Source organism: Sebastes umbrosus, chromosome 7, assembly GCF_015220745.1.
Source record: "Sebastes umbrosus isolate fSebUmb1 chromosome 7, fSebUmb1.pri, whole genome shotgun sequence".
Lineage (NCBI taxonomy): Eukaryota > Metazoa > Chordata > Actinopteri > Perciformes > Sebastidae > Sebastes > Sebastes umbrosus.
Window position 1 is genome coordinate 21,346,239 of NC_051275.1, and position 27,969 is coordinate 21,374,207.

At 40.1% G+C, this 27,969-nt stretch overlaps 1 protein-coding gene across 5 annotated transcripts in view; it reads right to left on the reverse strand.

The window, feature by feature from the left end:
* gria4a (glutamate receptor, ionotropic, AMPA 4a) overlaps nucleotides 1–27,969 on the reverse strand; it is a 119,479-nt gene that overhangs the window by 62,791 nt on the left and 28,719 nt on the right. For all 5 annotated transcript variants that reach the window (XM_037775470.1, XM_037775473.1, XM_037775469.1 and 2 more), the window contains exons 3-5: nucleotides 5,901–6,140; nucleotides 1,497–1,549; nucleotides 1,142–1,273 (exon numbers count right to left, since the gene is read on the reverse strand). In XM_037775470.1, coding sequence (XP_037631398.1) covers nucleotides 1,142–1,273; nucleotides 1,497–1,549; nucleotides 5,901–6,140 — 425 coding nt within the window. The remainder of the gene's footprint in view (nucleotides 1–1,141; nucleotides 1,274–1,496; nucleotides 1,550–5,900; nucleotides 6,141–27,969) is intronic.

A 27,969-nucleotide genomic window follows, 5' to 3' on the forward strand; every position in this document is an offset into this window, starting at 1 on the left:
CTTCTGTCCTCAAATCCCAACATTCAAATTTTGGTCAAGATACATACATTTTAGCATCAAAATGCTATTTTCCCAAACCCTTCTAAAAACTTGTTCCCACGTGACCTGATGTAGGTTTCTGCATGATGACGCTGCTATATGTACAGTATATGTACAGCTTTATAGTCAGTGTATTAACGTCACATACAGTGACTTAGATGGCAGTCGGCATGCTCCCAGTTTGGAGAAGCAGACAGAAGTAGCGGCACGGAAGCTAAGCAATGTACTGATGTTAGTTTGGATCCAAAAGTCACACATAACACAAACAAACTAACCGATCGATGCAGCGATAGACCAGCGACTCCCGTGTTCTGCAAGGTAAAATGACTGCTTTTGTGAATGGAGTCTGGTCTGGTAGCTTTGAAGAGTGTGATATAATGGCTTCAGTCCCCCGTCGGAAAGGGCTGTCTGATGGCAAGGTAAAGCAGTGAAAATATTCTAAATATAGCATACACTTAATATAATATAAACATTTTTTGGGTGACTAAAATCCGTTTTTTTGCTGCTTCCTTCCACAGCCGCTTTACCACACCATCAGACAAACCCTTTCGGACGGGGAACTGAAGCTGTTATATCGCTCTCTTCAAAGCCACCAGACTACATTCACAAAAGCAGTAATTTTACCTCGCAGAAAGCGGGAGCATACATACAACCCCGCTTCAAAAAATCTGAACTAACCTTTCAGTTATTTCCAAACTTAGCACAGCTCACTTTGACTCAGCTACTGCTGGCGTAACATTATTCATAACCTTATTGATTAGCTTCGATTAGCTTACTTTGGTAACCTATGTCACTGCTTTTTGCAACAGCTGAGTGGGCGTTTCCATTTGATAAGAATGGAACAGAACGCAGATGGACCCGCCCTTCAACTATTAGTTAAATATATATATATATATTTTTTTTTTTTCATCCCACCAACTAGGCTGTATACAATACATTTTGAACATAAATAATATTTCTACTTAAAAATGGTGGCATATTGAAGTAGGCGGGTAGGTGTGTTTAAATTTCTCTGAATACTGCTCTTATAATACAGTCTAAAGCAGCGTTATAGTTTCCGTCATGTGCAAACAAACTTTGGTTAGCAGTACAATGATATTACCTGTTCTAGGATGTTCTGTAGTCTCTCAGGCTCCAGGTCAATTACATATTTCCTCTCTTGGCGCCGGTCCAGGTCCTCTAAGAGTCGGCGGTACGCTGCCTCATTGAAGCTCTCCACACAGATAGCACTCACCTGGGATAAAGTACGTACAGGACAGGTGTATAAGCACACAAGCACAAACGAAGAAGAATTAAGAACAAAGCTAATGGTGTATTTATGTGTGATTGTGTAAATTACACATGTACTGTATGTATATATGTCGCATGAGATCACGTACTGTATGTTCATCAGTGTGTGTTTTTTTGACCTGTTTCCAGGAATGTGTGTGTTTGTGTGTGTGTGTGTGTGTCCTGACCTGCCATCCGTTCTGCCCCGCTCTCTCCATAATTGCCTGGAGTATTGCATAACCTAGACAACAGAGAGCAAGGGAAGGAAAAGGGTGGAAGAGAGAGTTAGCGCTGTAGGTAGAAGCCGTATTTTGGGAAGTGGAGTAATTATATTTTGCAATTTTTTAAGGTGAAACTTAAATCAAGTTTCAATCGAGTTGTATTTATACAGCGCATTTCATACGACAGGCATAGACTCAATGTGCTTCAAAATAAAAACAAAAAATAGTCAAAGATCAGACATGACAGAAACATATAAAATAATAACACATTAGATAGGAAGGTATTACATAAGGTCATATTATTATTATTGTTATTATTATTATTAAAAAGGGAATAATAGCAATAATACTGATTCTGAAATAAAAGTTTTACCCGTTAACCACACACTAAACACAACTAACAGCTTGGAAAAAATATATGTGTTCATCTGATTTTAAAAGAAGACCCTGTTGTAGCAGAGGGAGTTGGACCATTTTGACTTAAAGCCAAAAATAATCACATCAGTATTCGCAAAATTGGTTATTTGATGTGCAATACTTTCAAGCAGCTTCATCAGCTCATCTCATTTACCAAAGCAACACCTTTATATCTTATCTTCAAAAGTGGGGGTAAAGCGCTTCAAGCAACCGGCGTCTCTTGAATGTCACTTTATCAAGCAGCCCAGAGAGCTTATCAGGACAAAGAGTTATGAGCCAAAACAATGGAGACTGTTCATAGTGACATTTCCTTGACTTTAAACTTCTCATTGCCTCTTGTTAAGTAGTGAACTTTGATTCAAATGCAACTCACCTGAGAACACGCTGCCACCTCAATCAATTCATCAATTTCATAGACACAGAAAGGAAAGATCTTTTTCCACACAGTGGAGTAGAGGTTTGAATAGAATGAATATGCCTCTTGGCGTGACATTAGATGAGTTTCAAAGTTAATACGATCCCATGAGCAGCAGGTGGCAACGCGAGCGACAATGAATTAAGGTATATTACATTGAACAGCTGTCTCGATGGGTCATAACAAGTGGAAAAAAAAATAACAATAATGAGAGAGCTCAATATCACAATAATAATCCTTTACAATATTGGCACGACTGCATTTGTATCATAATGATCGCTGTAATCTCTACCAAACCTCCAAATGTGTTGTTAACTCGTCTCTGAGCTAGAATGGAAATTGTGGGAAATAAAATAACAATATCTCACAATTCACTCAAAGTCGCATTTGTGTACAAAATGGCAATTACAGACCCACACTATCTGCATGACACACAGTCACATGAAGAGACACAACACTAAATGAGACACACACTGGAGTGCAACAGTGCCAACTGTTACCCTGTTTTATTCTACTTTTGTGGAAGCAGCTATTTACTGCTTGAGTTGAAACAAAAAAAGCACATCTGAAGCCTCAGTAATCACAGTGTTGATGTGTGTGTGTATGTGTGTATTTTTGTGTGTAGTCTGTCTTTTTGTGTGGTATGAGATTGTTCTTTTATCTTTCCAGCCTCACAAGTGAATGAGTGTGTCTGAGCCCTAAATGTATTTGTGTTTAGGGTTACACTTGTCTGTGAGTTGTTTGTGTACATTTGTAATCGAGTGTAATGCCTGCACAGATGTACATACATTAATCTACAGTATGTGACTTTATGCGTGCTTGTAAGCATTTGTCTTTGTACGCTTGTGTGCAGGCTTGTGGACGTACCTAAATGTGTGTGTGTGTGTCAGCAGGCTGTCTGCAGAGCAGAACAGAGCAGAGCAGGGAGCATAAAACAGATCACAGCGTTACTGCCCATTTTCCAGCACATTACCGGCAGCAGGGCCTGATGGGAGCCTATAATGAAGGGCCCTGCCTTGGCCAAGTCAAGCCCAAAGTCTACGCATCCATCCTCCGCTCCATTTCTCCCCCCTTCCTCTCAATCTTCACCCCCTCTTCCCGTTATGTGCTACTGTATATCCCCAGAGGCTTGCCTGTCCTCTTACTCCTCCTTCTCGTCCCTGCCTCCCTCCACCGCCTCTCATTTACCTCCACTTTTCTCCTCTTCCCCCCGTCACCTTGTTTGCCTCCTCCTCCTCCCTTTCCTATTCTGGCTGCTCCACCAGCACCGACTCACCTAACCTGTCCCTCCTGCACACCCTCCTCTTTCTCCCTCTGCTCCCCCTGGGTACTAACCCAGACAACCTGGACCAGAGGGAGGCTGGCAGAGGCACAGACAGAGCCCACACACACACACACACTGTGCAGCTCACTGATTCCCTAACACGCCACTATACCATGGTCTGGGGACTCTGCGTCATGTTTGACCTGTGTTTCTCTCCCTGTGGCAGGGACTTAGTCTGTGTGTATGTGGGTGGATTTATTTGTGTGTGTGTGTGTTTGTATGTGTGAGAGAGAGATAACGTGCCAAGCATTCCCATGACAGTGGTTATGGGCCGTGGGCATCAGCTGTGCCTGCTCCACTAACTTACGTGCGCTGCATGATGGGATGGTTAAATTGAAGGCAGGTGAATGCTGCAAGAGTTGAGGCCAAACCTTAGTTTCTGGCTGAAAAGTGCCAAATTACACCCTTGTTTCTGCAGCTGTATTCTCGAAGATCCAGTAGTACAGCCGTGGTGCTTTTCCACAAGAAAACAAGGCTAAATTTGGGAGTTACATTAAGGCCAAATAATCCTAGGCAAATAGTCCTTTAAAAAGATTCTTATGACTTGATGATATTATAATAGCGTTCTCAGTGGGCCGTTCCAAACTGAACCCAAATTAACGGATTAATTCTCCATGAAAAAAAGTATTTGGAACCAGACTAATTCGGAAAATCTATTTTAATCTTCCATAGCTGAGTGTTTAATTTAAGCCCAGCGGTAGAAGACGGCAGATCTACAGAGTTAGCTCTTGTTATCAGAGCTTGTGGATTTTTGGCGGTGTCATCAGGACACCTCACTCCAGTCATTTGGACAGTTCTGCTATACAGTGAATGTAGACTATAGACGTTTTCGGACCGGAGGAATTTTTTCATAGTTTTAACAACTTAGTTCTAATAACTCCCCTTTTTATTGTGTTTTCACCGCAAGCACTATTAACGATCGTAGTTCTTAGAACGCCGTTTTGAGGGACTTTTTTAGCTCCTATTTCAGAGTAGGTATTCTCCGTCATTTTTTAAAACCCATTAACCATGTAAACAAGAAACAACACAAAACACAAACAACAGCTCGTAACGAAAAAAATGGAAGAAAACACGGCCAAATGGACCGACGGTGAAGTCCAGAGTTTAACTTGTTCATGAGCACACTCAAAATGAGCCAAATAACGAGAAGAGACGCTGCTCAGCGAGGTAACCCAGTAGCACAAAGCACACCCACTGAGCCCAAGAACAACAGCCGATTCAAACTGAAATCCCAAAAGATACTTTCATGACGGTTTCTTATTTAGAATAATAAAAAAATATTAATATTTTGCTTGCGTTTATATGATTGTGCCATGTAACAAAGCTGTTTCTTTTATTTTCATATTACTAAAAAAGCCAAGAAAGCTTGTGAAATGTAGCAAACTTGCCGCTCACTGATCTCCCAGCTGGAGATGTGTGCGAGCTGCACTGGACAGCTTGAAGACACTTTGTAGACTGTAGTTCTTGGGGGAGTTCCCCAGAACAGTTTGGTCCAAAAACACCTCATAATACTGAGTTACAGCCCCTTTTGTATATATATATATATACACTTTCCCCAATCCCTCTCTATCCTTTGTCTTTAAATCCAACAAGGAAGGAAAATGGAGAAGAAAACAGATGAGAGGTGAGGTCGACAAAGAAAACTGTACCGTGATGCTGTACTGCAGCACTTTGATAAGAACTGGTGGAGTTTTAAAAATTAACATATACTTTAACTCACTTCAGTCATGCAATTTACCTCCCTCAATCCCTGAACCCAGTGACTAATAATGACTAATGTATTTTCTATTTTGTACTCTTCACTCCCTCACTTGAGACAGGCTTTACACAACACTGGTCGTGGGTACTGCATGTACTGCTTGCCATGTCATTTTGAGTTTAATTGCTCATGTATAATAATTTCTATTTTATTTCTATTATATAAACTTCTAATTACTTATTGTTTTACTACTTATTTGTACTTGTTTGTCTGTGCTACAACTGAATTCCCAATCCCAATCAATAAAGGCTTAACTTGTCTTTTCTTATCTTAGTTCATACAAGGAACAATCAACTTCAACGTCCAACAATAATACTGAGTGAATAATTGTTGATTTCCCTGGATGTTTATACCTATTCATGTGGAAACCCATTTCAAAACCCTACACAAAATCATATACCCATATACACCAGCTCTTCATATAGCTTGTTAATATATTTGGAATTGTGCATTCACCTCTGTCCGTGTCGTAGAGGAAGACAAATCGGCTCCAGTCGTAGTGGTCCAGCAGTGACAGCAGAGCTCCTCTGATGGACGGTCGCAGCTGCAGAGTGAACTGGCCCTCTCCTTCGGTGGGGAAGCTGGGCGTCACTAGGCTGATGTGCAGGGCCCCACAGAACGACGTCAGCGTGTTCACCGAGCGCTTGTCGTAAAGGCCGAAAATGGCGAAGACTCCCCTCGAGTACTGAGAACAGACTGATGTTGAGGAGGGAAGAGGAGAGGAGAGGAAGAGTAAGAAGAGGAGGGATCCAGATGTATGAAGAAGGAAGAAAAAAAGTATACTCAATGGCACTGTTTTGCAAATTAAGAGAGTAGAAAACAGCAAACAAGAAGATGGAACTGAGAAAGTTTCATGTTCCTTAATTGAACTCCCACTGTGGAATTTAACATCTCAACCATTTATAATGAGTGACAGCTTTAGCTTATGTCAGCCATACCTTCTCACTCCTAATTAGACCCACAAACAGAACTCTTTGAGCTGTGTGTGTTAGCACCCACAAATGTGAAAAGTCTAATGAAACTGAGAAAAGATGCTTGAAGAAGCATCATTAAAATTAAAGAAGTCTTGTTGAGTTTCCTCTGAAAAAACAACTTTAATTTCATCCATAACAACGTGTGACAGATTCATGGCACTAAAAGCATAATCCCTCTCTTAACACATCATATACAAAATCATGTAATTATAAAGTATAAGCACATGCATTCACATGTATATGGGTGGAAATCAGACTACCCTACAAGCGCCCATGGCAAGCAATTTTAAAATGTTCTGACTGGCACAAAATCATTCCCACCAGCCCAAACTGGCATGGCTGCTTACACAGTTGTTAAGGAAATTACAGTCAAATAATCCCACCTGCTTTAGAGCTTGACATCCTTAAGATCCATCCATGCACGCACACACACACACACACACGCACAGTTACAAAACCCTTGACCGAGCCGCAAGCTCACTTCAGATGTGAAGTAATTTTCCACTACAACACTGCAACTCAGTCTTCAAACAGCCCGAAGCTTTCAACCATGACAGAGAGGAGAGTGAAAAGCACTGACGTCCTGCGCTATCTCGCTTCCACAAAAATCTCTCCCCGGCTCCGGTTTTGTCGTTCATCAGTGCGGCTCGGCCAAGACTGTGTTTGAACACAAAAAAAAACCTCTTGGGAATGTGAGTCGGGGAGTCCTGCATATTCTGACAAATCAACCGAAATGTGCTCACAAACGCCTGTTTCACTTTCTAAGGACTCAGCGAGTGAAGTGACTGAATGTGTGTGTCAACTCATTTTTCTTTTTACACTCTTTAATGATTCTATTTCTCTCATCCTTTTATTTCATCCTTCCTTTCTTTCTTCAGCCCCATTCATCCTTTCAGCTAGATTCTTTCAGGCAGGCTTTTTTTGAGCTCTATCCTGCGTCATAATTCACTCCCCACCCTTTAATACGTCACACTGGAGTAAACAGTAAGACAGGGGGGGCTGCAGACTTTGCTTTTGGCAACAACCGGCCATCACTCTGTTACCTTTTCTCCCTCTTTTGATCTCTGTGTGCATCCCTTCATCTTGTACCTTTTCCCCTCTCTTCTGCATCCATCCTCCCTCTTCCTTCATCCACTTTCCTTCATCTCTTTTTCCTCTATAACTGCCTCCTCTTTCCGTTCCTCCCTCACTCCCTCCTCCTGGGACTCAGAGTAATTCCATTATCAGCTATAAGCCTCAGTGGGGGTAAATACTGAGGGAGATGCAGCTTTGACGCTCCGGCTTGTGGCAATTAAACAAAGCCGAGGCCCCTGCACCCGGGAGGCGATAAGGCAGGGATTTAGTGTGTGATTATGACAGGAGCTAAATGTCTTCAATTCAGGGAACTAGCATACTACGTACGGAGCATGCGTCATTCAGCAGGAGCTGAGTCATTGCGTCCTCAAAGTCAACAAACTTATAGCCTTAAAAGATGATTTGCACGGCATTTCCAGGTTTTCTTGGGTACTTCAGAGCACATAACGACATAAGAGATGGTTATAGAGATGAGACTGTGTGTGATAAACTGCTATATGACAGGTGCTATATTTTACAGTCCAGTACCTGGGATGCACAAAGACGTTTACACTAAATCATTTAGGTTGACATCATATAAGTGCTCAGAAGATAAGAGCAAATGTTCATCAAAATAACAGTGAAATGACAAGGATTGAAGGAAACAGCATGCAGAGAGAGTTTGCTGAGATGTGTGCATATATTTAGATTGAAACACGCAGGGATTCATAATGGCATCTGTTGGCTGGGAGAAATGGCGTCCTTACACTGTCTTAGGGCTGTGTACTGGCAAGAATCTTGCGATACGATATGTAAAAACTGTCATAGTATAAAGCACAACACCAGAAATACACAATTTTAGAATAGGCAAAAATAACACATTTATACTGCATGCAAAAACTGCATGCTTTTTGCCCCGAACTGCAAAGTGGGCTTGTCTGTAAAGGAGAGACTCGTGGGTACCCATAAAATCCATTTTCATTCCGATATCTTGAGGTCAGAGGTCAAGGGATCCCTTAGACTCCTTCACGACGCTGGCTAGCATGACATTGGTTGGTACCAATGGATTCCTTAGGTTTTCTAGTTTCAGTTTTTTTAGTTCCCCCCAGCCCTAAAACTGAGCCCATTACAACCTCCGAAAGATTGAATACCTATCGGGCCATCATTTTTTTAAGAGGTTAATTAAAAATCAATACAGTGTTTCGGAAAATCAATACAGTATCGCACAGCATAATAACGCGATACTCATGTGTATAAAACATATTATTGCATTTCTTTGACAGCATGTCATTCCCTTGCTTTTAAATGAATTTATGTTTTTTGGGAACAGCTGTTTTGAGGAACGGAACAAAAATAGAAAAAAGAGCAGAACAAAAACAAAAGCATCGCACATGTGAAGTGACATAATGGGGAACAGAGTGGAGCGCTGCTCCCATGCCAACTGGTGCATCTCTTTGTAAACTTGACTGAATCTACTGGCCTAGATGCAATTTGTGACATCACTGTCTGTAAGTTTTATTCTTCACTTACCTCCTGGGTCTCCATCAAAACTTAAGGAAATATTGATAGCCTTATTCCCAAACCATTCTATTTCTAAACAACACCAAGACATCTGCAACCATACGCACAGAGGCCCAGAGCACATAACAAAAACCTCTATGTCTCATTCTTCATTCACCCACTCTCATTCCCTGCTTTTCTCTACTATCTTTCACCTTCTCCCTCGCTTATTTTTATATCTATGCCTTCTGATGCTGGCTCTCATCCTTTCTTTCTCCCATGTTTCCCTTTCTGATGTACGTCTCCATGGGCTTGTTTCTCTGCAATCCCCTCCACCACACCACCACCACCCCGCCGCAAGGCTGGAATGTGCCAGACAGTGGCGTCATTGTAATAAAATGTGTGCTAAGCTTGCTTCATAAAGCTTTAATGAGAGGAGGGGACCAGCGGCAGGGTGCATCATCACCACAGTAAAAGCATCGGACACAATAGGTCTCCTGGGACTTCCTCTACCTCTACCTCTCCTTGCCTCCCCCTCGCTTGTTCTCTCAACATCTCCATATGTTGTGTACACTCTCCTGTCTTTTTTTCGGGTTCTTAATTGCCTCACTCTGTCTGTCAAACTGGGCTCTTTTCTCTGTGCGGACCTCTCCATAAATCTTTTCAAAACGACCCTCCTTTATCTGCATTACTCTATACAGTACATCAAAACTCAGCAACCTCCTCTGCAGCTCTCTCTGATTCATTTCATTTGTGTCTCTGTGCATTTGGAAAGACCTCTCGATCATGTGCACACTCGGCACATCACTCTATTTCTTGTTTTTCAAATTCAATTTTGTCCAATTTGCATAACAGGGAATAAAATATGTCGTTCCAGCAGTACAATACTATACAGACAAATAGCTTCTCGGGTATATTGTATCCCATGTGTCTCCCATATTTCTCCCCACCCTCCCTCTTTCTTTCTTCACCTCTCTCAGCATCGTGCCTCTGTCTCTAGACCGGACCCTTGTTTGTATTGCACATGACAGCAAGAACAGATGCTCACAGATAAAACCTGCTACTGATTTTACTGCCACTGCACTACAGCACACAACATAAAAAAGTAAAACACACACACATACCAACACACAGAAAGCCTATACTCCCCCATCCTCCAACACAAAACTTTCAGACTTTCAGTCCTGATGCTGCAGTTGCCTCTCACTCATTATTCTGTATAACCCTCTCGCTGCAGAGACATTCTCCAGACAGCCACAGAAAAACCCCAAAACTACAGTGAGCTCTCATTACCTGCAGGTAAAGGCCAAGATTAAAGAAGCACCAGTGTAAATGAGGAATACGAACTATTTTAAAAGCCATACAGCGTACTTTTCCTGGCATTGCCCGGGGCTGCCTATAGTGCAGCACAGTGGTACCTGGAGGGGGAGGGAAGGTGATGCCAATAATAAGCTTTTATGAGCTGCATAATTAGAGAGAAATCTACCGCCCAGCGCCTTACTCTGACATTTCACGTTTAAGGCATTTACAGTAGTAACCTCTGGGGAAGAAGGCTCCTGTTTCTATTGTGTTTCAGCACTGCGTGGGTTTTCAGAGTTCTTTTTTTACAGAGAAAAGCAAAGAGTGGAGGATCCTGCAGCACGCAGTGGAGTTTCTAAAATGAGAGAAGCTCTATACGACACAACTAATCCATAGTGTAGAATTAATTAACACTCACGATCAGTCAACACTGAAAAAGCAATATGGGGTGCAAAGAATAAGACAAAGCTAAAAAAAAACTGTAAAAGTATGAGAGGAATGAAGTAGCATTAAGTTAACTACTGTGTGAAATTCACCTTGACATTCAGATTTGGTCCTTAAATATACCTTTAGGTACAAATATTGTTGATCCTTAAAAGAGTATATTGTTTTTTTTTAGGCTCTTATAGTTATTCCATATCCAAAACAATCTCAGCAAACTAATATTGCCCAACATCAGGAGTTTCACATCCTAAATAAGTAAGCTTTTAATTCAGGTAATTGGTAAAACCTTTCATTCATGAACTATAGGATGGGATGAAATAGTTTCTTTAAGTCTCGAGCCATTACATTTTTACTTAATGCATTGCATAGCTGAACAATGTCTGAACAACAATAATATGACAACAATATTACGAACAAGTATTCATGCCAATATGAGAAGTGCTTTATTTTACTATTACTAATTTCATATAGTTAGTTCTGATAGTTGATAAACACTGTTAACGTTATATTGTCTTCACAATGAGTTGCCTTAAGCTAACGTAGACAGCTAACAATATGAAGTCCTCCAAGAAACACAACACAACTTTTCTGGATATTTGATAAAATGTCAAAACAGGAATAAAATCACAAATTGCAAACAGTAATCAGTATACATATTATACTAACGCAATGTGAGGCTCCAACTTTTAGAAAAAGAAAATGCTGAGTCACACGGCAAACAGCTCTTATTGGTGCCACGCCATTGTTCCGATGGCTCATTATTCTGAAACCCCCCATAGTCTGAAAAATGCCGAAAGCCAATTAACCCGATAACAAATGGCCAACAAAATACTACAAATAGAAGCACATAAGGCTAATTATTATACAGAATGACGCCACCGGACGAAGGCATGACTTGCTCTCTGCCTCTAATTGGCTTACCCTGATATTCTTACTCTAACCCTAACCAATCCCACTCCTCATGCCTAAACCTAACCCAGTGGTTCCCAAACTTGTTCACATCAAGGACCCCTAAACTGACACAAATTAGACCACAGACCCCCATTTGATAATATTTTTTACTTTTAGATGTTTTATTACAGAAAGAGTATGAAACCCATGGCAAAAATAGTCATACAATCTGTCATTATGTTACTTATGGATGGCATTATAGTGAAAATAAATGATTCCCCTTTTTGCTGGGGACTCCCTGGAACCCCTTCAAGGACCCCTGGCCTGATATTTCAAAAAGTTATAGACTGATTTTAACATGGAACAACGATGATGCTGAGGGAACATATGGCTGACCCCACCTTAATCAAACGGCATGTGCATAATCATAATAATAATTTTAAGAATTACTTTCATTGCTACCAGCAAATATTGGATTGCAAGATTGGATATCTTGTCTGAAAACAAATTAAATATGTTGTTAATGAACATTTTCACTGATAAGTTAAGTATTAATATATCTTGCCACTTGCCAGATATATGAATTAACAACATTTTCTCATTATGCTGATAAAAAATGTAATTCAGTCAGCATTGTGTTTCCTCCAAAACATATTTTCAGTTGTAAATTAGTGGTAGGCCTAAACAGAACTTCTAGGAGACTGGAGGTACAGATACAGAGATACAGCTGAGAGCAAAGCCTAGGCTGGTTTCAAAGTGAATTATTATGTTAAAATATCTCGCAGCCAGCACTTAAACACTTTATCTCCAACACTATTTTAGTGTCAGTATATTTCCTAAAGTTTGGGGGGACCATTTTTTGAATTGAGCCACTGCCTCTCAAATGCCTCTGGCTTTCTCGGTAGCATTAGTTTATTGAACATTCAATGAAGAAGAATGGGGAGATTCCTGTACCTTAGTGATTTCAAAGACATAGCTCTCACTAGGTGGATGGTACTCGCTTGCTTGGCAACACTGCCTATTTGTCTCTAGTGTTTGATAGCTGCTATCAGCTCTCCAAAGTGGTGTTGTAAAGACAGACAAAATATCAAGTCTAGAGGTCAGTAGAGAAGGAGATAGAAATTGTACAATAAGGCACAACAAAAATACTGGCTAAACACTTAAAACAGACACATAGGTACATCATATAATTATTTTAAATGGCATTTATAATTGGGATGTTTTCAGAACAATAGTTCCCGGTTTATCAATTTAAACCCTATATAATATTACTATAATATTCCTATCTTTGTTGGGACTGTATATAAAATACCACATTCACCACCACTATATACAAGAACAAGTTATTCTAGAATGTTTAATTATTCATATAGTAATTTATGATTTTACTCTGTCGTATTTACACCTCATGGCCTCGTACCCAATATTATCTTCAGTATCAATGCTTTGTATCATATAATAATAACACACATTCTTTTGTAGCTACTCAACAGTGAGTTTATTATATTTCTCTCATATGATATCAGTATAATATTATATGATAGGGACTGTGTGTCCCGTCCAGAATGTCTCCAGATAACAAGGAAGAGATGTGTCTGCCAGTCACAGGTAATGCTCAGCCAAAGCTGAACAGAGTAGGCAAAATATTCATTAAACACCCACATCAGGATCACCACACACAGCCCTGCCACATTGGTTCACTGTCAAATCTGCCAATGACTCCAAAGAAAAAAGATTTACAAAAAAAAGCTTCTTTTCCTTACGCATTTGTGCAACAGTTTTGTGTTCTTTTCCATTTTGCAGTAGTTTAGTCCTCGTAGAATGTAGCACAGTATCCAACTTATACAGCAGACCATGTTATGTAAAAGTAAATTGATTATAAAATGAAGCATTTTAGAAAAATCTTTTTCACTCAGTGTTTTAAAAATACATTACAAGATTAAACTACCAAGTCCACCAACAAAGTGAAGCAAGCTTCAAGGGGTACCAGACACACAACACTGTGGGAACACCACAATGCCACCAGAATAGAGCAGTACAGGAAAACAACAGATGCATAGCTCACTGCACGATATTCAATCTTACCTTACAGAATAAAAGTTCATAAAAAGTAAATATAAGTAGTGAGTGTATTAAAGGTACAGTGTGTAACATCTGATGGCATTCTAGCGGTGATGTTGCAGATTGAAACCTCTACCATGTGCCAAACGTGTAGAAGAACTATGGTGGCCGACATGAAAATGTGAATGGCCTTCTTTAGAGCTGTTAAAGAGTAGCGTAGGTCATTTGGAGCACAGCCAGTATGTAGAGTATGTATGTACATGGGAAGTGAGTGGTGAAGCAAGAGAGAGAAAGCAGCGGCTCTCTAGTTTAACTTTGAGAATATCAAGTGAATGTACAGTGGAAGTTGCAGTTTGTGCAGAAATACATGCTGCCGCTCCTCAAGACCAACAGAGGTTTATCGAGTCTTGTTTCACCGCGGCTGAGTGGAGTGACGCGACGGAGCGAATAACGTTGTTGACTCCGGCCAAAGCAGGAAAAGTTAACACAGTGGTTTGTCCGTTCTAGGCCACTGTAGAAACATGGTGGCTGGCTCCGTGAAGAAGACCCGCTCCCTATGTAGATATAAACTGCTTATTCTAAGGTAACAAACAAACAATGATTCTTATTATCAGGTGATTATACACTAAAGAAAACATACTTATTAATATCATATTCCATTTCTGCCAATAGCTCCCCCTAAATGTTACAACTGGTCCTTTAATCAGTACGTAACAGTAAAATTTAATTTATGGTGATAAAAAGGAAAATCCCACTATAAAACCCGATATTGCAATGTAAAGGTTCCTTCTGCAGAGACAATGAAACTCTACTTTTATTCTGACAAAGGCACCACAGCTCTGTTAAAGAGTAGCATTATAAAGACAAGACAGAAGACAAAGTCTGTAGATCAATAGTGTCTGGCAGAGAGCACAGTCACTGTATGGATTTCATATTTGTTCCTCTACACTACAACATAGATTATGGCACAATGGGGCAACTTCTTAGAAAAAAAAAATACACTTCCACCTCAGAGGTTAGAAAAGGATTTTTTTTTTTCAAATGTGATGCTTCTATATCATTTTACAGGGTTTTTTTATAGAGAGGTAAAAACAGACATACAAATGACATCTTTACAATGACTCTTTGAAAAAGTAGATAATCTATCTACATGTTCAACTTCTGCTTTTCAATACTGCTTTTCATTAGACGTGAAACGACGGAACACATGCTCCTCATCCCCGGATAAACATGGGCGGAATATTTTTAGCCCAGACAACAACTCATCCATCCTAAGCAGCAATGTTATGATGACAAGCTAAAAGCCTGAGGATCAATATTCTTCGAGAGAGAGAGCGTGCTCGCTATTTTATAACACAGACAAAAATGAGAAGGCGTACACGAGAGCTTTTTAAGCAGTGGAACAACTGTTTTTAGCCGTGGACACCACACCAAGAGTTATGGATGACCTCTGGAGAATGAAATAGTTCTGTTTTCTTCCCATACTTATAATTAAAAGATTGTCTAATTGTCTTCTGTCTGGTTTAATAAAATACATTCATGAAACAAAAGATGCCAATGTTCAGTTGTTGAGACGTTTATACTGACAGCAGGCCTCAAGTGTGCTCATCAGCAGCATTATGAAGACAAGATAAAAGATAAAGCTCGACAATCAATAGTCTGGCAGGGGAGTTCAGCCACCTTATGGATTTCATATCTGATCCTCTCCACCAGAACATAGTTTACAAGATAACTGAGCCGCAATAGCTTCATAAACAGGCCAGTGATTATTGAGAGTGATAGTGTATTGTGCGCTGTGCTGCTGTGTGTGTCTGGTTGCTTGTGAATGAGGCCATTCATCCCTCTGTCTGCCTCGGTCTGCCTATCGTCCCTCTTTCACAAAACGGCCTCAAGCAGAGAGGAAAAGGGGGCTTCAGTTGCACTCGCTGAGGGAAGGAAAGAAGAAGCTGAGAGAGAGAGAAAAGGAGCAAGAGAGGAAGAGAGTAGTTTCCAAACATAGGGCTCAGACAGTGACGATAGAGAGAGTGCGTCTGCCAAGCAGACACTGCAGAGAGAACGTAGAGGTAGAGAAAGAAAGCAGAAGAAATTGGATGCTGAAGATATATACGTATATACACAAAGAGATGCAGAAAGAGAAATGCTGCCCTGCAGGCCAGCGAAGGAAAAGAAAGGACTGGGAATTAGTCCTTAAATGCACTCACAGCTCTTTGTGCGTGTGCCTGCGTTGGAGTTAAATGAACGCAGTATACACACACATTCAGGTTCAAATTGCACACAGCTGCCTCAAAGGCCATCCAGAATGCTTCTTTTTTTGGCACCCATGTCTGAATACAGGGTTGAATGTGGGGTCAGAGGTGAGAGACAGCAGACGAAAGGGCTCCTGGGTAAAACTGCCACCCTCCACTGTCACTTCTTTATTCTCTTTGATTAGATCTTTCCACTTCTTGCACCTGTCCTAACCTCACCCCACCAGACTTCTCCTCCAGGCCATGTCCCTCAGGCTGCATGAATAAAGCTTCTAAGAATAAGAGCACTGATTGAGGAAAATGAGGGCAGGTACCCAGGAGGAGGGTGAAGCAGCTATCTCTATGGCCATGGGTGTTGTCGCAGTTAGTGATTATGCTAATAGTTGCTGACACATTGCTTCCTCCCTAGTGCAGTCAAATAAGAAAAATTATAAAAAGAAAGGAAATCATCAACAACCACCCAACTGTGCGAGGATTCGATTTTCACTTGAGGATAATTAAAAAAATTATACATTTGGCTGTGATGGTTTGAAGCGAGACTTTTGATAACAATCACAAAGCAAAATAAACGAGGAAGGTGATGGCTTGCACATCCTGTTGCTCACAAGGGTAATTAGGATACAGACGGGATGACGCTGGCATCGATCCTCGCTCAAGTTTCCAACTGGCTTTCAAATTAGTTTGTTTTTCTTTAGCGTATTCTTTGACAGCTCATTTACTAATTTTTCTGATTGGTTGTCCTCATTTGATTTATTTACTGCAAGAAAACCAGTCTTCAAAGACATTTATATTTAATGCTGCTACAACAACAGCTTTACAGTTTGATTTCAAATGTATATATATCCTTTATTTAACCGGGTAAAAAACTCATTGAGATTAAAATCTCTTTTCCAAGAACACATGTACATTTGTATATGTTTCTATTGTTCTAAACAGTATCCTCTGACTGTTCAGTAACAATGTGCAGATGAGAGGAGTTGATACAAATGTAAAAAAATAAATAAATAAATAAAAATTGAAAAATAAATATTGTTCATATCGACATGTTCTTTGGGTAAAACTAATTATTCAATTATTATTTGTTTGTATTTATTTAATTAATTATTATTAGACACTTTTATCGTACTTTTTTTACTTTATATTATATAGTAAATACTCTCATAAAATGTTAAAATGTAAAATCAGTCAAAGATAAGTTAGTGAAGGGCATGGTTCTTTGTTGTCGAGATGTAAAAATGTAAATATAACATTATCAGGTCTATCAAGGAATCTAAATATGATTTTAATTAGGGTTAGTGCATCATTAATAAATGAATGTATTTATTGATAGAGGCAACCTGTTAAATGTATGATAGCAAAGACTCCATCCCTCTCATAACAAGACATTGATCTTTAATTCTTTTATTTACTGCTTGAGACCGCTAACTTTAAGACATGCATAACTTCTAGCAAAAAAAAACCAAACAATTTAAGTGGAAGTCATATTTTGAAAAAATAAATGCTCTTTGAGTTATAAATACCAAATGGGTTGCAGGACTGTGAAATTGACATTTCATAAATGGCCAGTTTTGGATTTCACTCATTTTTAATACCCTGTTGTGATGTGGTGTGAAGCACTGCACATTAGGGAAATCATGGGCCTCAAAAATTACTTTTTAATATTAAGTTTGTGGCATTTCTCCGCGTTAGTCAACAGTGAAAATGGAGAGTGACAAGAAACTGGGGAGAGAGGCAATTACATGCAAAAGTGATTGAACATTGATGGTTCGTTCGTTGGTTGTAACTGGTACTATCTCAGTCCAATGAGCCATGGATGTGACCAATCAGCACTTCTCTTTCCTTTTTTTTGTAAAGTCATGAGGAAATGAACACATTTTGGTGACATCTCATTAGTGTCTCAAGTTCATATCTCTTAGCTCAGCACATTACTTGGAACATCAGGCTCTCTGGCACAGACAATCACACACACACAGTGACAGAGTTGGGCTCGCTTGTTGCTCTCCCGTGAAAAACGACCGAGAGGCATTATCCACAAAACTGCTGAAGTCAAGTATTCAGATATTTCCTGGAATTGGAGCCTATTCCATAACCTGTGGGGGTCCTAAAACATACAGTTTGCCTTGAGCGAAGCCAAGTATCTACTGCATGTTAATGTATCCTCATACGTCTGATATCTTACGGAAATGTTATTCCTCATTTTTCATGTTTTCCGACAAATGTCCTGCAACATTTGTCAATATCTGATTGTTACATACATACAGTCTTTTCAAAATAAACTTCTGTCTTCACAGAAAACAAATTGGTTAGATTTAGGCAACAAAACTACTTAGTTAGGTTTAGGAAAAGATCATGGTTTGGGTTAAAATAACTCCGGAATTGGCGTAACTTGGGGATTGTATGAGGTATCCATAGTAGGTGTATTATTAACAGTAGATGACGGTCGGCACGCCCCCAGCTTGGTGAAACAGACAGGAGTACCAACACTGGAGCGAAGCAATATAGTGCTGTGGATGGGGACGGCAGACAAACGTATTTTAGCCACCTAAAAAAGGCTCATCTAAAAAAAAAAAAAACAATATCCATTCAGTGTCAGTATATTTAGAATATTTTCACTGCATTATCTTGCTGTCAGACAGCCCTTTCCTTCTCCTTTCTGGCGTGGAACTGAACTGAAAGTTTAACTTATATGCTCTCTCCAAAGCCAGTACGCTCAGATGACAAAAACAGTATAGATAAGATTCACTTTCAGTTCGCCGTCGGAAAATATTCTACATATATCGTCCACTTAAATAGATATACATTTTTCTTAAGGAGCCTTTCTTTTAGGTGGTTAAAATGTGTTTTTCTATCGTTCCCGTCCACAGCACTGTATTGCTTTGCTCCGGTGCCGATGCTCCTGTCTATTTCTCCAAACTGGGGGCACGCCGACCGTCATCTACTGTAGGTAACACACCCACTATAGATAAATACCTCATACAACCCGGCTTCAAAACACACGAACCATCCCTTTTAGTACAGAAGTTACGTGACAAATAAATCAACATTGACTTCTGGTTGCACACGGGGTACAAGCACTTGTCTCCTGGGCAAAAGGCTGGGGATTTTTGACCCACCCATCCACTCGGAACTCATCTGTACGCAGTGTTTGCCACTCTTTATACATACAAACTGATTTCATAGGATATATACAAATTACAGTGCATTACAATTTCAGATAATTGACCACAAGCAGAGAATACTTGAATTGGAGCTGTAATGTAGCACCATCTGCAGACACCATTTGCTTTATTGGCATGATTATAAAAAAAAGACTGCAAATTGTACTCATTTTATAATTTGAGCTGCACATTTAAACAGAAATACATCTCTAAAATCAAACCAAGTAGAAATAAATCAGGATTTTGGGTGGAGTTGTGGCTGTAGCATCGCCTAGTGCTCCATGTTAAATGCACCAGAGCACTTGACCACAGCATGATAACAGCAGGATTATCTATTGCCATTTAAGCACGCTCAAATCTGAACAGATAAGAAAAGGGTGTCCTCAATCTGTATCCTTGAATGTAGTATTGGCAGCTTAGCGGATGATGGCTGCAATACGCAATATAATGACATTATTATGGAAATATGCAGTTCGGTCTGTGACATCCAGAAAATCGATGTGTCACCATGGCAAAGGATACCTTTTGCTAAACATTCAATCAGCGATTGCAATAAGCATTCCAGCCTTCTGAATCTCATGCCCTTTAAGGAATAAAACGATGCTCGTTATCATGGCAACACTATTAAAAAAACGTCCCCGGGACCTGTGTTCACTGAGGCGTGTTAGAAATCTTGTGATACTGAACCTGGCAAAACGAGGCTCTTGGCACAACTGTGGCTCAAAGCGTGTCTGCTCACAGCATGATACACCAGTAAAAAACATGCATTCACACACACGTTTGGAGCGGCATATACAATACTGACAATGTGGAAACTCTGCCTCACCAATGAGGTCTGCAGCCACAGAGATGAAAAGATAGAGAGGGAGGCAGGGAGAAGATAAGAGAGCAAAAAAGAAGGAAACGGCATGTCACCTGTCACAGTGCTGGGCCGCGTACCCTTAGGACACAGTCCTTTAAACAGGGCTAATCTGTGTGTGCATGTGTGTGTGTGTGCATGTGCATGTGTGTGTGAGAGAGAGAGAGAGGGATGTGACAGAGAGCCTTTTTACTCCAGTCATCTTTAAGCACTACTAACAGTAGCTAAAGCCCTGCGGGCCTGTCCAGTACGAACACATTCATCACACGCACACACACACACACACACACACATTACCACACACACACACACACACGGCTGATATCAAAACCATTCATCACAGCAGACAGGGGGAGAAGGGGAAGAAAGTGAGGAGGGGAGGAGAAACTCACTCACTATGCTAGACGCATACTGCATAAAACTACCACACTTTCATCTTCCTCTGAAAAGGCGATCACACAGACAAAACTTGCAGAAACTGCTGATTTCCTACATCATGGCACACTTGGCATGCACTCCTCTCTCCTGAAGGGCTTTCATATTTTCCTTTGCGGTTTTGTAGCCATGCATAAACCTTCAAATATTCTCGACTTGTCAATTTCACACAAGGGCCCGGCAGCCCCGGGTGCATGGAGCCATTTTCTCCAGCATGATTCACCTATAGGCATTTTTGAAGCAGATAGTGCTGTTGGGACACATCTCTGTGTGATCTGAGACATGATGAGTGTTCTGTGCTACAATCCTACAGAGAGATAACTCGGGCATAAGTAGATGCATTATTACAGAAGTGTGCATGTAATAGGGACTGCTGGGACTATAAAAATGTTGGTTAACACCAAATGGTCTCTTTATTCTTTATGTTGTATCAAACTGATGAATATATTTCATAAAGTGAATGGAAGTGCTTTGAAACAACCGACCGAAGTAAAATTAAATGTCAAAGTACATCGTTTGTAACTGCCCTTCAGAACGACACAAAGAAGCATTTCCTAATCTCGCAGGATGACACAATTTAGCCGTGCCTTCTAAAACCGTTGAAAACAAATTACTGTTGGGAAAATAAAGCCATTACATGATCTGACAACGCAACCCTTAACGTTTGGTTAGGTTTAGGCACAAATCAAACAGCAACCTCCGGTGCTGAGAAATTAAGCCAATGTGGAAGTGCCGAAAACTGCAGTTCATGTTTACAGCCTGGTACAAAAAATTGTTTTGATCTCTGTAGCCAATATCCCTGTTCCTGACAACTGTACGGGGGTTGAATTTTGATATAATTAAACTGTTTCATTTATATTAAGGCTTAGAGTTAGGCATAATTGAGGGCGTGGCTGCTTTGAGTGACAGGTAGGTGCCGTACCAGGTCGCTAGCTGCGAGCTGTCTGCTCTGCTGTGTCACTCGGGCCCACCTCAGCTCCACGGACAATCCACATCTTTGGATTAGCCGTTAGTTAGGCTGTGTAGTCACTGCCCAGATGGCGTCGGCTTCAGAAACCTATGAGTGACGTCACGCAGACTACGTCCATATTTTATACAGTCTATGGTACAAACACGACTAAGTTTAGGATGGTTTGGGTTAAAGGTTAGAAATACATCTTGTTTTGGGGTAATATTGCTACTTTCTTTTCAGTTTCTGGCTCTATAATAACGTCACCTGACTTCCTCCGTTGTTCCCGATGGACATGAGTCATAATTCTCTCAGGCAATAGAAGGCTTAGTCACCTGAATGTGTTCAAATGTTTTTGAGGCATTTTTTGGCATTGACAGATGCTGTTGTTTTTCTTGGGAGGACAGTCTTGAAACTTCAGCGGCAAACTCTGCCAAATTTCTAGTAATTTCAAACTTTGAATGCATCAGTGAAGATTTGGATTTGTGTCCAAAGCCAAAGGTAACGCTGCATCTGGTGGGCTTTCCACGGGGAAACAATGGCTCAGTTTTACACTTTTAACACACAAGCAAGCCAAAGAAGTAACTCAGAGACAATGAAAGTCTGATTCCCGGCATTTGGCTGGAGGAATTGTAATATCACAAAGTGGTCCATCTTATCTCAAAAGTAGTATTTCTTGCAGAACAACAGTACAAAGCATTGACCACTGACTGATGCATGAGGATGCAGACAGTGCGACAGATTGAGAAGCGTTTGTGTGTGTGCCAGACACACATACAGAGATGACAAACTATTTGTATTACTTTTAAGGACATTCAATTAAGTAATATTCTGCCATTCCTTGTGGTTTATAAGGATGGAAAAGGATAGATGTAACACACACACAAATGCAGGTGTTTGTTAGTGAATGCCCTTCCAGCTGAGCAGGTCCACAGTGATTGAGTGTGCTCACAAGATAAACAGAGCAATAATTTAACAGAGGAAATGACATCCCACCAGGCATTTCTCCTGCTGTCTCACTCCTCACCTCGTCATTCCTCATTCTTCCTTCGTTCCATCCATCTCCTTCTCCCGCTTGTCTCTTCCATCTTCTTCTCCATCTCCCCTTATCTCCTGGCCTCGCATTACTACTTCTCTTTACTCTGCCATTAAATTGAATTGGACTTGTTTTGATATGATTTGGTCAATTCAATTCAGTTCAGAGCCTGTCAATGTCAAGTGGCTCATCGTATCACAACACAGGACATGCTTGGTTGGCTGTGACTCAGGAGGTAGAGACAGTCGTCCCTTGACTGCACGATTGTTGGTTCAAATCCCCGGCTCTTCATGTCAAAATGTCCTTAAAGCAAAAATAAATATGTGTTCTGAGTTTGTTACACCACAGAAAAATGTGTTATTAACCACCCAGCCAGATTTGAATGATTAAAAAAATTGCCAAGTATATAAATCGCAAAAAAATAAGCAGTATTCTCTGCTCTAAAACGCTGGGGGCATGTCCACTGAAGGCACTGAAGCCACAGCCAATTGCGGGTGAGGATTGATTACATATGTACAGTATACACAACACTTCTTGTTGGCCATCTCACTGCTCCAGGCTACTTTTGCAGAATGTTCTATGAGAGAAAGATAGAGGATGCACTTCCAGTTTAGCCCGATGCCAACTTGAATGGGGATGAAATAATTCAATTGTGCGGCTCTTCTTGAGTTTCGGACCAAATTGATCATGTTATGATGGTGAAAAGAGTTATTTCGCAGGGGGTTGTGATGCTCAAAAATATGTATCCACCATTTTACAGTCGCAACAGTAGCAACGAAGATGGCTACAACGGAGCCAATGACGTAAGTACAAGTTAAACCAACTTGGTTGTGTCCTGGAGTCCTGGAGCATTCACACCCCGAATGAGAGGCACACAGAGAGGGCCAGAGACATACAGACAGGTGTTGTAACTCGCGATTGAGGGGGAGAACCACTGATGCTAGTTTTTATATTGTGTTGGGGTTATGCTAAAGATGGCTCCAGTGCGTCGAGCCATGATTTCAGGTCCACCCAAAACATGCTGAACACAAAAATGGTGAAAAACAGTTCAATGTTCTAACTCCACAATTCAGTACTATGTAGTTCTTAGTCTTTTCACATGGTTTCAGAAATTACGTTCTAACATGTATAATGTGTTCAGAGGCAAATCTCTGATTTTACTTGCAGACTTTAAGCAAGACAGTGAACCCCAAATTGCTTCTAATAGCCAAGCACTGCTCTGTACTAAAGTACTAAAGTACTAAATAAGGGCAGTCTGTTTCACCATTTACGCCAGCATGCAGGCAATATGTTGTAAGATGACCTCTACATTACTCAAATCAGAATCTCTCAAAGTAAATTCAGTGGCAGGGATTATATTTGTATTTCAGAGAATTAAAAATATTAAATTAAAGGGATATATATTTTAAAACAAGTTCACTTTTGTAACTATTGTATAACATTATTTTAATGCAATCAAAGCAACTCAACATCAGTTCATTGATGGAACCTAGTATTCACTGTAAAAACATTTATTGAAACTGAAATAAACAGAGTTATGTTTTTGCACTGTTCTGTTTGCACTTCAGCTGTAAAATGTCTGCATGTACACAGTCAGGCTGCGTGTTGGGAAGCCTCCTTCGCTTTCCTTTTTACCTCCTCGTTTGCAATGAAAAAGATGCTTGCTTCTTAGAGTGCTAAGAGCTGAGCATATTTTTTTACTTAATCTGCTGCGGTGTGATTAAAGTTAAAAACCAATTTTTCCCAAAGAGCTTTGTGCTTCCAGTAGTCTCATACTATCTCACAGCAACAGTAAGAACCATGACTGGGACTTTCCCCAAGCATCTGCTGAGTGCTGCTGCTGGTAGCTAAAAAAAGAGGTGCTTGGTGGACACAAGCCCTAAGTGCCTACTGTATCTCTCTTAGAATGAGCAAAGACAGCTATTTAATTAGGAGTACCAAATCGTATTGGTTTGTATTTATTCCAATTTAGTGATATGCCTCCTGCTCCGACTGGAGCTCTGGTCCACAGCTGACCCTGCAGTCTCTGACCTGCTGACGGAGGTGAAAATAGCGTGTCGGTATTACAAGCTTGTATTTGGAACTACTCTATATTAACGAGTCCTGTGTGGTTTCTTACCCAAATTTATGAGACAGCAATATAGGCCCCTATACATTTTGTCAATTTAATAGCACAATGTTTCAGCACACAGTCTTACTGCACTTTTTTTACTTTATGAATTCAATTATATACAGTATCTAATGTAATTTGGACATTAGCTGCATATACTGTAAAGTGTAGCTGCGGGGGAAACATTTTACACAAGTGCAATCATTTTTATTCACCACCTATTCTATGGTAAAAAAAAAAGAAGAAAAACAAACGTGAACTTAAATGGACTTTTCTGCAGAATTTTTTGATTTTTGTACCTCTCTGTATATAACAATTTAGGATTGAGGTATTGTATAACCAGCCATACTGTATGGTTCACATTAAAATCAAAAGCCAGTAGGCCTACATATGTAACGAGCACATGTGCACTGGGCTGTGTGGACACAGTCAAGCTCTGCGTTATGTACAGTACCAGCGGGTTGAAGAGCATTCAAAGACAAACCATATTCACATGTGACTGTGAAATGTCCAACCAAATGTCAAACGTTGGGACAAACAACCACAGCATTGTCTCCAAAGCAGCCACCAGACTGTGGCTACTGTTAGTGTGTCTGCTGAGCTCCCAGCCTGGGTAAACACAGATTGTCTTAGACAGAAGGTTTGGGAATCCAAAAACAAACACATTAATCATTAAAGAAAACTTGTGAACAAACTTGTCTGGTAATGACATGGTGCTTCCAATGCTAATGTAGCTGTCAAGGACTAAAATGAGCCCCAGACACGGGGGAATCATTGGTTTAAAAATAAAATGTTGATTAGCGGGACAGGTTATGCTAATTAGCGAGTGAATAATCTGCTGAATTATAGGGGTGGCTAGTTGATGTACGTTTAGTAAATAGCCTATGTCGGACGACCACATCACTGCTGGAAGTGGATACGATTTAGACGCATATTGTTGGTTAGTGTACAACACATAGGCCATATAATTTGGGGATTACTCTTCTAAACTTCCTATATTACCATTGCTCTCTAGTAAATACAAAGAGGAAACAACTTAAACGACTTAAAAATTGAAAATAATATCTTTTTTTTTTTTACTTATAATGAACACTTGTTTTATATTGTAGTATGCCGGGGGTATGAGTTCAGAGAAGCTGAGCTCAATGAGTGAGTTACAGACATAAGTTATGTTATATCTGTGTATTGTGTGCTACATTGTGGTCCACAATCAACCCTACAATGTCCTACAAAATTACGTTGCCATACAACTAAACTGCATTCTCAATTGAACTACTTAGTTAGGTTTAGGCAATAAAACTACTGGGTTAGGTTTAGTAAAAAAAAAACATCATGGCTTTGCTTAAAATTACTACGTTTCACACGAGACACAAACAGCAGTCTCCTGGGGGAAAAGCCGGTGACCCATCCCCCTCACTACCTGCCCACCAGTAAACTGAATTTACTCGCTTCTTATACTCATTATTTTACCAATAACGTTATTATTCTACGTAACTTTCAATAACATTATTATTCCAACTTTCAATAATGGTCGCTCAATGTACTACGTCACTTGCTGTGGGCTTACAAATATATTTGTGATACGTGAGAATGCAGTTTAGCTGTATGTGAACATACGTTTCAGGAGACAGGGCTGCCACAATTGAATGTGAATGTGGTTAGATGTTCTGTGTATGATTGGTGGCGTTCTCTCCAATGGTTGTTACCCAGATTGGCCTGTCACATTGCTGATGGTATATCTGTTATTATTACCAATATATATGCTGAACAAGGTCATATTTGCTCTAGATATCAGCATATCTGCAATATGTTATAAAAGATAGGGGTCTGATTACTGGTTTGAAAACCTATTTGACACCTCAATCTCAGAGCCTCCAATTTCCTTTAAAAGGAAAAATAGCAGATGATTGGTGGTAATTGTGTTTAGACCTTGACATTTTATCTTACCCCTGTCTGTTTACCAAATATTGTGATTGCTTTTATTTTCAATTAGTAATCATTGTCAGAGTCAAGCTTGAGTTTCGAGAAAAAAACCTAGGAAATAGAAAAACATCCTGGTTCACTTGGGTAACAAACATGGTGAAATAATGAAAGATAAAATGATGGTGCATAGGCCTTAAGGTACAGCATGTTATGGGCTTATGATAAAGTGCTGTTTAAAAGGACTGCATAATTTAATATTACTTTAAGTAAATATGATTATAAAATGCAATGAAATACATACATTACCTGATGTTAAGTCAAGAGTTATTGCAGCAGTGTATCAGCTTTATTTGCATTTAATGTAAGAAAATGTATAAATTAAGTGAAATAAGGCACTGGTGCTTCACGTATTTTTCACAACATCTACATGTATATTTTGCTTATTTACATTTATATTTTTCTTGTCTGTTTATTTTGCTATTTCACCTAATACCTAAATACTAATGATTGGTGGAGCCAACGGAGTACCTAACTGAACTATCAATCTAAGTGAAGTGGCATTCATTTAAAAACCTTCAGGTAGATGCATTAATCTCTTTCAAGTGGGGAAGCTGCGCATATTCTTAAAACAGACCTTGGCGTCGACACAAAACACACTGATTGCTTAATAATTATGTAATCAGCAACATCCCCAATTCAAAGATGCAAGATGTGTCTGTTGCTGCATTTACTCTATCTCCTGGAACGTTTGAGATAATTTGGCTCAGCAAAGCACACCTGAATAACAAATAGCAAAATGAGAGAAGGCGCGATGAAGAGACAGAGGTGAGTGTGTAGGAGAACAAGACCTTTCCCTCTCATTGTTCCTGCGAGTGTCCGCAGTGTAACTACACTTCCAGTCCCCCTTGGGAGCCTCCACACACACACACAGACACACACTGCAGGGTAGCAGCACAGTGAACAGTACTTGTCCCCCGGCAAAAAGTCAACCTCTGCTGATGAAAGCTAAACAGACGCACACATGCACACACACACACACACACTTCGCCATCACTGCATGCTCATAAATTTCCCTCGAGACACTCCTCCATAACCTTAAATGAACTTACTAACACTTCACAGCATCGATGGTATATTGTGCAAACACACACACACGGAAATCACGATTAAACAAACAGATATTCTCTAGAGACTTGACCACACATGATCTTGGTTGAAAGAGTTACACGAGAGTTAAGCCTCACAAGACCAAACCATAAATGAAGGACAAACCCAGCTTTTCACTTTCCTGCAGAGACCTTTTGAAAAAAAAAAACAGTCGAAATTCTTGTGCTGCCCACATAATCATTTAATCTGACCTCCAAAACATAACCGTCAACCTAATCTATTTTGCACGTTGTCCTTGGTTGATGAGTGCAGTTTTATGCTGCCCTTTCTCAGTGCAGGAATAATGAATGAGTTACATACGTCCCTAAAGGTTGCTGTGTGCTCTTCAACCCCCATTCCTTTACAAAATACCTCAATTCACATTCTAGCCTTTTGCCGAGGTTCTCATCCGGAGAATTACAATGAGCGAGCAGGTGGAGT